This window comes from Macaca fascicularis, chromosome 10 (genome assembly GCF_037993035.2).
Source record: "Macaca fascicularis isolate 582-1 chromosome 10, T2T-MFA8v1.1".
NCBI classification, from domain to species: domain Eukaryota; kingdom Metazoa; phylum Chordata; class Mammalia; order Primates; family Cercopithecidae; genus Macaca; species Macaca fascicularis.
Genome location: NC_088384.1, coordinates 99692170 through 99704405, shown reverse-complemented (window position 1 = coordinate 99704405; position 12236 = coordinate 99692170). Strand labels below are relative to the sequence as shown.

General features: G+C 43.8%; 1 protein-coding gene across 4 annotated transcripts in view; it reads right to left on the bottom strand.

The window, feature by feature from the left end:
- The window catches only part of IFT52 (intraflagellar transport 52), a 54684-nt gene that overhangs the window by 21441 nt on the left and 21007 nt on the right, over positions 1 to 12236 (bottom strand). For 2 of the 4 annotated variants that reach the window (XM_005569044.4, XM_065523178.2), the window contains exons 7-9: positions 10162 to 10288; positions 4558 to 4644; positions 2634 to 2702 (exon numbers count right to left, since the gene is read on the bottom strand). In XM_005569044.4, the coding sequence (XP_005569101.1) occupies positions 2634 to 2702; positions 4558 to 4644; positions 10162 to 10288 (283 nt within the window). Of the gene's footprint in view, positions 1 to 2633; positions 2703 to 4557; positions 4645 to 5542; positions 5667 to 10161; positions 10289 to 12236 lie in introns of all 4 variants that reach the window. The other 2 variants (XM_065523180.1, XM_065523179.1) reach the window with 2 other exon arrangements.

Below are 12236 nucleotides of genomic sequence, written 5' to 3'. Positions count from 1 at the left end.
TTGGCTAAACCCCAGCACTGGCTAAATCCAACTCTCCAATTACACCAGTACTCACATGGCTGAACACAGCTGGAGAAACAACCCTGTCAACTGGTCTTTTAATTTCATGATCTCTGATCTTGAGCACTCAGCAATCAACTACATCTCTGTAGTCTACCCACTTTCCCATTCTTCTAGACAATACTCCCCTTTTTCCAGTTCAGCCATGAAAATGATTTTCCCAGCTGGGTGCAGTGGCTCACACCCACAACACTTTGGGAGGCTGAGGTGAGCGGATCGCTTGAGCCCAGGAGTTGGAGACCAGCCTGGGCAATATGGCAAAACCCTGTCACTACAAAAATACAAAAAAATTTAGCTGAGCATGGTGGTGTGTGCCTGTAGTCTCAGCTACTTAGGAGGCTGAGGTGGGAGGATCACCTGAGCCCAGGAGGTCAACACTGCAGTGAGCCATGATCAAACCACTTCATACCAGCCTGGGTGACAGAGTAAGACTTTGTCTCAAAAAAAAACTGGTTTTCCTTTTCACCATTTTAGCAATGACCCTATTTTCTATTTTAGTAAGAAAATAGAGGAAATCATGAAAGAAAGTCCACAAGCTCCCACCATAACATGTACCTACCCACTAGCATCCAGGCCCTATCTGCTTCTTTCCTCCTGGTACATGCCAGAGTACCTGTGACACCAGTACAGACAGTTCCTCCACCGGTACACTAGATACCAGTCCTTCTCCCCTAGCCAAGGACATCCCTCTAGCATTGCTGAGAGCCCTCAGTCATGACACATGCTGTGGACTAGTGACAGTAAAAGACCAGGAAAACCTAAATGCCTGCCAACAGGATAGTGGTTAAATATATATGTATACATATACATATATATACATACACACATATATGTATATGTATACACACACAGATGTATACACATGTATACACATATATACACATATGTATACATATATACACACACACACACACATATATATATATTTTTTGAGACGAGTCTCACTCTGCCACCCAGGCTGGAGTGCAGTGGCGCGATCTCAGTTCATGCCATTCTCCTGCCTTAGCCTCCTGAGTAGCTGGGACTACAGGCGCTCGCCACCACGCCTGGCTAATTTTTTTTTAATTTTTTAGTAGAAACAGGGTTTCACCATGTTAGCCAGGATGGGCTCAATCTCCTGACCTCATGATCCACCCGCCTCAGCCTCCCAAAGTTCTGGGATTACAGGCGTGAGCCACCGCAACTGGCCATGAGTAGTTAAATATATTACACTTAAATAATGAAGCAAAATATCCATATGCTTAATGTTTCCATATAAGGAAATACTTTAGACATGCAGCTCTCCTGTTTCCTAACCCAAATCAGTCTCTGAGAAGCCATGTCCCTAGGTGAGGGAGGAAGCAGTCAGTGGACAGCCATCTTTGACTGTCTTCTCACCTACCTCCCATGACCAATGGCCAGGAAATTATTTTCCTGACATTTCAGAGTTTAAGAAATAGAGAAACAATTGTAGGGTAAGTAGAGTTTGAATTAGGAGACCTGGATTTGGATCCTGGCTCTGCACTTGCCTGCCATTTGAACACACTGCGATCTTGAAGGATTTCAGTTTCCTCATCTATAAAATGAGAATAAGACCACCTGCCTCCCAGGGCAGTTGAGAGGATTAAATAAGATGACTTATGTGGAAGTATATGGCATACAATGCCTGACACATTACCATCTATTAACTTAGCCCGCATAATCATCCTGTGAGGCAGAGAACACAGGTATTAGCATCCCCTGTTCACAGATAAGAAAACCAGAAGGCTGGGCCGGGGGGCTCATGCCTGTAATCCCAGCACTTTGGGAAGCTGAGGCAGGTGGATCATTTGAGGTCAGGAGTTTGAGACCAGCCTCGTCAAAATGGTGAAACCCTGCCTCTACTAAAAATACAAATATTAGCCAGGCATTGTGGTTCACGTCTGTAATCCCAGCTACTCAGGAAGCTGAGGCAGGAGAATCACTTGGACAGGAGATGGAGGTTGCAGTGAGCTGAGATTGCGCCACTACACTCCAGCCTTCGGCAACAGAGCGAGACTCCATCTCAATACAATAAATTTTTTTAAAAAATAAAGAAAACTAGGAAGAAAAATGGTCAGAAAGAACCTGTATAAGGTCCAAGAGCCAGTGGTGATTTCGCTGTGCTGGTTTCACCACTCTCACTTGTCTGATGAATATTATCATAATGCCTTTAGAATTGTTAAATCTAAAGGCGACAAAATTATAGTTTACAACATAAATTTTGATAGTCTTTGTTTCTTTATGAGAAAATTTCATACTTCTGAAAAAAGTATTTTTCTACAGATGCTCATTTTGAAAGTTTGGGCCAGAGTGCCCATAATTTAAATTCTAATTTATATACATACTATATGTATGTATGTTCCCCTCCAATTAATTCTATGATTAATTACATATTTTGTTTATTGACTTATTTTTTACAATATGGCTTTCATCCCCCCCAAATCATCCTTTCTTTCCATTTGTCTTACAGATGAGGTAAGACAGACGTGTTTTCCTTTTGAGCTGTTAGAAGTGATACTGAGAAGCTGGACTGATTTTTCATTTAAAAGTTTCTAATAATTTGCAGTGTCTACCTCTGGGTCTTCGGCATCAATCTGGTTTAGGTGGATGTCTCCTGTTGTGAGCCACTGGAAAACAACATCCTAAAAAAAAAAAAAGTACATAATTAGGACAGTTGGTTATTTGAAAAAGCTGAAGGTCAGGACTACAGAATTACATCAAGAAAAATGATAAAGGAAAAAAGATTAAAGCAGTGATTCAGAAAAGGGTAGCCAGCCTTGAAATCATATGAGAACTCAAAGGTTTTTGTCACCCTAATGCAACTTTTTATTTATTTTCTTTTTTGAGACAGAGTTTCGCTCTGTTGCCCAGGTTGCAGTGTGGTGGTGTGATCTCGGCTCACTGCAACCTCTGCCTCCTGGGTTCAAATGATTCTCCCGTCTCAGCCTCCCGAGTAGCTGGGATTACAGGCACCTGCCACCAGGCCCGGCTGATTTTTGTATTTTTAGTAGATGGGGTTTCACCATGTTGGTCAGGCTGCCCTCAAACTCCTGATCTCAGGCGATCCGCCTGTCTCGGCCTCCCAAAGTGGTGGGATTATAGGCATGAGCTGCTGTGCCCAGCATAATGAAACTTTTATTATCAGAAATTTATAATTTATCTTTAAGCACTCTAACCTCTAGCCACAAGCTAAAATTTATTAACATTTGTTCACAATCCTGAATTAATCCCTGTTTACTGTGATGACAGTCTGAAATTAAAACTTTTGAAAAGTAGAATACCTAGGCCGGGCATGGTGGCTCATGTCTGTAATCTCAGCATTTTGGGAGGCTGAGGCGGATGGATCACCTGAAGTCAGGAGTTCCAGACCAGCCTGGCCAACATGGTGAAACCCTGTCTTTATTAAAAATACAAAAATTAGCCTGATGTGGTGGCGCACGCCTGTAATCCCAGCTACTCAGGAGGCTGAGGCAGGAGAATCGCTTGAACCGGCGAAGTGGAGGTGGCAGTGAGCCAAGATGGTGCCATTGCACTCCAGCCTGGGCAACAGAGAGAGACTCCATGTCAAAAAAAAAAAAGTAGAATATCTAGATCTCCCATAATGTATCTAGAGACGCTGAAACTTCATGTAAATTCCACAGAAATAAGGTCTTAATCAATCTCCCAATATCAATTATAAGGCTGAAGTAATCTATTTTATGAAGGAAAAAGTTTGGCGGGCGTTTCTTTCTCTCACTGGAATCACCAATGGACAGCTCTGACACGTGCTGTACAGACATGTGCTTCCCCACTCTGCCATCCTCCATAAGACATGTTCCCTGGGTGTTTTTTTGATAAAACTGCAATGTCTTTATTTGCCACATCAGTCAGTGAGTGGTCCTCTACAGAACCCTTCCTAATTCCCATTCCATGCCACCGGCCCCTCCTCTCCACGCACACCTTCACTGCCGATACTCAGGTCCCTATTCTTTCTTGCCTGGTGACACCACCGCCTTCCTAACTGGCTCTAGGCTGCCTCCTCCTTTCCACCTTCCACACAACTGACAGAAAAATCTTTCCAAAACATTCCAGAAGTTCTTTCATAAACAATAACAACAACAAAAAGAAGAAACACAGACCTGGCTATGCCCAAGGCTGCTGAAAACCCAAGGGCTCCCTGTGGCTTTCAGAATCAAGTTCAAGCTCCTTGGTCTCACACGTGATACTGCTGTTGAGCTTGTTCCTCTCTGCTTCTCCAGGCTCAGCTCCCACCCCACCTGACATGCTCAGAAACACCCTTCTGGGTTTTCTAATTTGTCTCTCTCTCTCTCAATGTATTACAAACTTTTCCAAAGCAGGGACTATGCCTGACTCAACTTTGTATTCTCAGTGCCTGGCACAGACTGGGTTCTGAGTAGCTGGTTTTAAATGAGCAAATAAACTTACCAGTATTTTTTAAAATGACATGAAAATAATACTTACACATTGTACATTCATGTGATGAAACAAATAGCTTACCATGATTTTGCTGTTTTCTTCTTTGTCCAAATATTGATCACTGAACATGTGACATGAACCAAGCACTGCCAGCTTCCCACCTTGGTTCTATTGATGACAAAGCAGGGTCAGATACTCAAATCCGAAGATGCATCTCATGTATCCTAGTCCCCAGACACTTATCAGAATCACGCTAGCAACTGTCTTATATACTGAAGAGCGCCAATTCACACCCAGATTTTTTTTTTTTTTTGAGATGGAGTCTCGTTCTGTCGGCCAGGCTGGAATGCAGTGGTGCAATCTCCACTCACTGCAAGCTCCGCCTCCCAGGTTTATGCCATTCTCCTGCCTCAGCCTCCCGTGTAGCTGGGACTACAGGCGCCCACCACCACGCCCAGCTAATTTTTGTATTTTTAGTAGAGACGGGGTTTCACCGTGTTAGCCAGGATGGTCTCGATCTCCTGACCTCGTGATCTGCCCGCCTCGGCCTCCCAAAGTGCTGGGATTACAGGCGTGAGCCACCAGGCCCGGCCCACGCCCAGATTTTAAAGTTTAGAAATACCAACTATAGGCCAGGCGCAGTGGCTCAGCCTGTAATCCCAGCACTTTGGGAGGACGAGGTGGGCAGATCATCTGAGGTCAGGAGTTCGAAATCAGCCTGGCCAACATGGTGAAACCCCCATCTCTACTAAAAATAAAAAAAAAAATCAGCCAGGTGTGGTGGCATGTGCCTGTAGTCCCAGCTACTCAGGAGGCTGAGGCAGGAAAATCACTTGAACCTGCGAGGCGGAGGTTGCAGTGAGCTGAGATCACACCACGGCACTTCAGCCTGGGCGACAGAGTCAGACTCCATCTCAAAAAAAAAAAAAAAAAAGAAATACCAACTATAATAACTACTACGCTTTAACCTCCCTTTCATTTTAGATATTTCTGTATTTTTCTATTTGGCTTTCAACAAAAACTAACATAAATTAATTCTACATTAGTTGGGTGTGGTGAGGCATACCTGTAGTCCTAGCTACTTGGGAAGCTGGGGCAGAAGAGTCACTTGAGCCCAGGAGCTCGAGGTTACAATGAGCTATGACTGCACCACTGCACTCCAGCCTGGGAAACAGAGCGAGTCCCTGTCTCTAAAAATTAAAAAAAAAAAAAAAAAAAAAAAAAATTAAATTGGTTCTACAGCATTTTCCCACTGTTATTTACCTTATAAATGAAGATCATAATTTTAAAGGGAAAAAAAGATAAACTCAAAGACAGTCTGTACAGTTAAAGATACCTATGGGTACCAAAAAAAAAAAAAAATATTTAAGTAAGATCCAAATAGAAAGCTAAGGCAGGCCGGGCACAGTGGCTCACACCTATAATCCCAGCACTTTGGGAGGCCGAGGTGGGCTGATCGCCCCGAGATCAGTAATCTGAGACCAGCCTAGCCAACATGGGAGGCAAAACCCTGTCTCTACTAGAAATACAAAAATTGGCCGGGCGCGGTGGCTCAAGCCTGTAATCCCAGCACTTTGGGAGGCCGAGACGGGCGGATCACGAGGTCAGGAGATCGAGACCATCCTGGCTAACACGGTGAAACCCCGTTTCTACTAAAAAAATACAAAAAAAAAAAAAAAACTAGCCGGGCGAGGTGGCGGGCGCCTGTAGTTCCAGCTACTCGGGAGGCTGAGGCAGGAGAATGGCGTAAACCCGGGAGGCGTAGCTTGCAGTGAGCTGAGATCTGGCCACTGCACTCCAGCCTGGGTGACAGAGCGAGACTCCGTCTCAAAAAAAAAAAAAAAAAAAAAAAAAAGAAATACTACAAAAATTAGTTGGGGGTGGTGGCATGCGCCTGTACTCCCACAGCTACTTGGGAGGCTGTGGCGGGATGATTGCTTGAACCGGGGAGGTGAGGTTGCAGTGAACTGAGATCGTGCCACTGCACTCCAGCCTGGGCAACAGAGTAAGATTCAGTCTCAAAGAAAGCTAAGGCAAGGCTGGGCGCAGTAGCTCACACCTGTAATCCCAGCACTTTAGGAGAGCGAGGCAGGTGGATCACTTGAGGTCAGGAGTTCGAGACCAGCCTGGCCAAGATGGCGAAACCCCGTCTCTACTAAAAATACAAAAATTAGCCAGGCATGGTGGTACATGCCTGTAATCTCAACTACTCAGGAAGCTGAGGCACGAGAATCACTTGAATCTGGGAAGTGGAGGTTGCAGTGAACCAAAATCGCACCACTGCACCCTAGCCTGGGCGACAGAGTGAGACTCTGTCACAAAAAAAAAAAAAAAAAAGAAAACTAAGGCACAAGCATGAGTCATAAAACAACAACGGTTAATAAGAAAGATTTTCAATACTTGTAATTTTTAACAAATAAAAACAAAGTACTTTTGCCTATCGGATAAATAAATATGAAAAAATGATATAAACAGTGCTGGTCAAATTTTAGTGAAATAAGTTCTTTCACACATTGTTGTTGAAACTATTAACATATGCAACAAAAGCAGTCTGAAACATAAAAAATTCTATGCACAGTTGTGTAGTTAAAGTCACAAAAAATTAGAAATAAATCCAAATGTTCACAAAAAAGTAATTCAGAATGATGGAACCTTCTTCGGCAGTTAAATTTCATATTATAAAGGGTTTTCAGTAACATGGGAAAATGCTTCCAACAAATCATTGGGTTAAAAAAAAAAGTATAATTTTTTTTTTCCATTTTTAGAGACAGGGTTTCACTCTGTCTCCCAGGGTGGAGTGCAGTGGCACAATCATGGCTCACTGTAGCCTCGAGTGAGCCTTCAAGTGAGCCTTCAAGTGAGCCTGCTGCTTCAGCCTCCCAAGTAGCCAGGACTACAGGAGCACACCACCACACTCAGCTAACTTTTTTGTAGAGACAGGTCTTGTTATGTTGCCAAGGCTGGTCTCAAACTCCTGGCCACAAGTGATCCTACCTTCTTAACCTCTCAAAGTGCTAAGATTGTAGGCATGAGCCACCACACTTGACCTATAGCATAAATTATATAGCTATCCTACTTTAAAGCTTGTGAGGCAAATAAATAAAAATAAGGCAAAGCAAAAGTGGGAGAGAGTGAAGAATATGTCAACCTGGGCTGTCTTAGAGTCTTGGAGTAGTGCAATGGGGGAATTTTTTTCTTCTGCTTTATCTCTGTATTGTTCAATTTTTCTACAATTATTGTAACATTTCTACAATATTACTTTTTTTTTTTTTGGTGACAGTGTCTTGCTCTACTGCCCAGGCTTGTCTTGCTCCACTGCCCAGGTGGAGTGCAGTGGTATGATCTTGGCTCACTGCAACCTCTGCTTTCAGGGTTCAAGCGATTCTCTTGCCTCAGTCTCTGGAGTAGCTGGGATTACAGGCACTCACCATCATGCTGGGCTAATATTTTTGTATTTTTAGTAGAGACAGGGTTTCACTATGTTGGCTAGGCTAGTCTCGAACTCCTGACCTCAAGTGATTCGCCCGCCTTGACCTCCCAAAGTGCTGGGATTACAGTTGTGAGCCACCACACCCAGCCCAACAATGAGCACATAACTACTTTTGTAATGAGAAAACCAGTTCAATAGTAAAACTACAAAATGAAATCGGTTTTTCTAGCTACATCACATACAGGGAACAGGCATAGTTATAATTTCCCCAGGAAAAGAATTACACTAAGCCAGAGATGTCAAGAGATATAAATACACACATTCCATACATTTTTTAAAAATTGGTTTAAAAAACTCTGACTTGTACCACATTAAAAGCAAATGCTACATAGTCTGCCACCACGCATGGCTAATTTTTCAATTTTTTTTTTTCTTTAAGACGGAGTCTCACTGTTTCCAGGATGGAGTGCAGTGGCATGATCTCAGCTCACTGCAACCTCCTGGGTTCAAGCAATTCTCGTGCCTCAGCCTCCTGAGTAGCTGGGATTACAGGCACATGCCACCACACCCAGCTAATTTTTGTACTTTTAGTAGAGAGGGGGTTTCACCATGTTGGCCAGGATGGTCTTCATCTCCTGACCTTGTGATCCACCCGCCTTGGCCTCCCAAAGTGCTGGGATTATAGGCGTGAGCCACTACGCCCAGCCCAGGAGCTTTTAAATAAGGAGGGAAAGGTAATTCCTAGGTACTACAAAAAAAAATAGGATTGTTAAAAGCTACAGACATCGAGTTCCCTAGGAAAAAATTAGAAGATCAGCTGGTGAATTCTGTCTTAGGGGACAGATGAAGGTAAATTCAGCAAAATGTGAATTAAAACTCAGTGGGGGCTGGGCACAGTGGCTCATGCCCGTAATCCTAGCACTTTGGAAGGCCAAGGCGGGCAGACTGCCTGACTCAGAAGTTCAAGACCAGCCTGGGCAACACGGTAAATCCCCATCTCTACTAAAAATACAAAAACTAACAGGGTGTGGTGGTATAGCTACTCGGGAGGCTGAGGTGGGAGACTCGCTTGAACCCGGGAGGCAGAGATTGCAGTGAGCCAAGATTGCGCCATTCTACTCCAGCCTGGGCAACAGAGCTCGTGCCTGTAATCCCAGCACTTTGAGAGGCCGAGGTGGGCAGATCACTTGAGGTCAGAAGTTCGAGATTAGCCTGGCCACCATAGTGAAACCCCATCTCTTCCCAAAATACAAAAATTAGGCATGCATGGTGGCAGACACCTGTAATCCCAGCTACTCGGGAGGCTGAGGCAGGAGAATTGCTTGAACCTGGGAGGTGGAGGTTGCAGTGAGCCGAGATCACGCCACTGCACTCCAGCCTGCACAACAGAGTGAGACTCCATCTCACAAAAAAAGAAAGAAAGAAAAAGAAAGGCAATGGGATGTTGGGTCACTGCCTGGGACTAGCTGCACCCACATTTTTATGGGGTCTCTAGGATAATAACTGGAAAAATAGTTTTCTGATATATTTTCTTAGGATAAACTAAAATAACATCAACATAATTCTGTGCTATTTTGTGTAATATGTTAACTCCATCTGTTCCTGAATGTATTCTCTTTACACTGAGGGTACAGCCCATAGTCACAGACAGGATTAAAAGTTACTTTAATCAATATGCTGCCATGGGATTGGAAAAAAAAAAAAAGTTATTTTAAAAGTTATAATACAGGTAGCCTCATGCTATAGTGGAAAAGCTTTGGGTTAAGAATAATAACGAGGCGGGCGGATCACAAGGTCAGGAAATCGAGACCATCCTGGCTAACATGGTGAAACCCCGTCTCTACTAAAAATACAAAATAAAAAATTAGCCGGGCGTGGTGGCGGGCGCCTGTAGTCCCCGCTACTCGGGAGGCTGAGGCAGGAGAATGGCGTGAGCCCGGGAGGCGGAGCTTGCAGTGAGCCAAGATCGCACCCCTGCACTCCAGCCTGGGTGACAGTGAGACTCCGTCTCAAAAAAAAAAAAAAAAAAAAAAAAAAAAAAAAAAAAAAGAGCTAGGTTTAGGCCTTAACTTCATCAATTACTGGACAATCCACTGTTTCCCCATAAGCAAAATGTATATAGCTGAGATAGTCCTTTGCAGGACTGGCAGGATGACCAATGAGAAAATATATAAAAGCCTTCTGGAAATGGTCAGGTAGTTTTTATTTTCAACAATAAAAATAATATCTATAACCACATTTAAGAAAGGCTGTACCTTTGAGTGATAGAAAGCCAGAATGGGTCTGTTAAGTGGGAAGCAGACAGAACCTGTAGACAGAACAGCCACTGCTGGTTTCATGACACTCAATGTGGCACCAAAAGGATACACAAAGGTGAGAGCCCTGTAAGAAATTAAAGAAACACATTCAAATTTTAAAAATATGAATACAAAAATTCTGAAAATAATCTCAATGTTTCTTCAGTAACACGCTTTTTTGAAACAGTCTCACTCTGTCACCCAGGCTGCAGTGCAGTGGTGTGATCTTGGCTCACTGCAGCCTCCGCCTCCCAGGTTTAAGTTGTTCTCCAGCCTCAGCGCCTGCTATCACACCCAGCTACTTTTTGTATTTTTAGTAGAGCCAGAGTTTTACCATGTTGGCCAGGATGGTCTTGAACTCCTGGCCTCAAGTGATATGCCTGCCTCGGCCTCCCAAACTGCTGGGATTACAGGTGTGTGCCACTGCGCTCAGCCGAGTAACACTCTTTGATTCATTATCAAACAAAATTTTTTCTAAGCTTTGGTTTGTTAACTTAAAAACTGGGACAACTCTAGCTACACATTTAATAAAGCATTTTAACAAACATGAAAGTAAATTCATAGGAAAGTGGAAATGACTGTTACTGGGAGAACTAAACTAGCCCCTGATGGAGGAAGGAGGAAAAGGATGGGGCCTCATCCAAGAACTAAACTCCAGCTGCTCTGCATAATAACATCTTAGTGGTAAATACATTCTTCTTCCTTGGGTTTGGCTGGTGCTGTATCTAAGAATGAATGTCTGTCACTGGAAGGGCATGTTACCAGTTGAATGTCACATGGACAGAGGCATAAATATACGCTACGATGGACACTTCTACACAGATCTGCTTTGCAGTCCCTTCTACTCTCCACTGTCCTAACAAAGACTTGTCTTAGATTATCTAGAGTGAATTGGTCTGACCTGGGGCGATGTACTCCTGGAGAGGGTGTGGGATAGAGGAGCAAAGGCGCGGTGCAGATCCTGGGGTAAGGCCAACCTATGCAGGAGGGGCTAGGGTTTTACTGAAAGATGGAGCGCCGCAAAGCTTGAAGGAAGTGCTCTCAGAATGGAGAGAAACAGAGATCTCAAGACCAGAGCATAAGGTTAGAAACATGGAAGCACCCATGAGGAGTACCTCATAGAGATTTTAATTTCCCTTTTTCTTTAGACCACAAAAATTCTTTTCAGCTTAAGTTTAAAATTATTTCCCTCCAGTGATTTTGTTTGATTGTTTTGTTTTGTTTTTTTATCTCACTTTGTTGCCCAGGCTAGAGTGCAGTGGCATGAACATGGCTCACTGCAGCGTCAATCTCCTGGGCTCAAGCGATTCTCTTGCCTTAGCGCCCTGAGTAGCTGGGACCACAGGTGCATGCCACTACACCAACTAATTTTTCTATTTTTTGTAGAAACAGGGTTTTGCCATGTTGCCCAGGCTGGTCTTGAACTCCTGAGCTCAGGCAATCTGCCCACTTTGACCTACCAAAGTGCTGGAATTATAAGCGTAAACCACTGGGCCCGGTCTGCCTCCAGCGTTAATCTTCCCCATTCCTTCAGTAAAGTCTCATCTACCCTATGACTTTGTTATCATACCATGAAAGAGAAGTGGTACCTGGCCCACATTCTCCAAACTCCGCCTTCTACCCTTACTTCAGCAGTATCCCAGCAAGGTGGATTACAGCCCACGATCTCTGGGCCAGAAGTAGAAGAAAACAAGCAGTTGTCCATGGAGAAAGAAAAGGGAGGGGGGAGAAATAGTCATATGGAGGTCAACACACATCTATCCCCAACACTTTCCCCAAATGCAATAAATGGAAAGTGATTCTCAAGGCATAAGGGAGAATGGACACTTGAGAAGTAAGATAAAAACTATCTGCTATTATTATTGTTGTTATTATTTTGAGATGGAATTTTGCTCTTGTCGCCCAGGCTAGAGTGCAATGGCGCAATCTCAGCTTACAGAAACCTCTGCCTCCCGGGTTCAGGCAATTCCCATCCCTCAGCCTCCCAAGTAGCTGAGATTACAGGCGCGCACCGCCACGCTCAGCTAATTTTT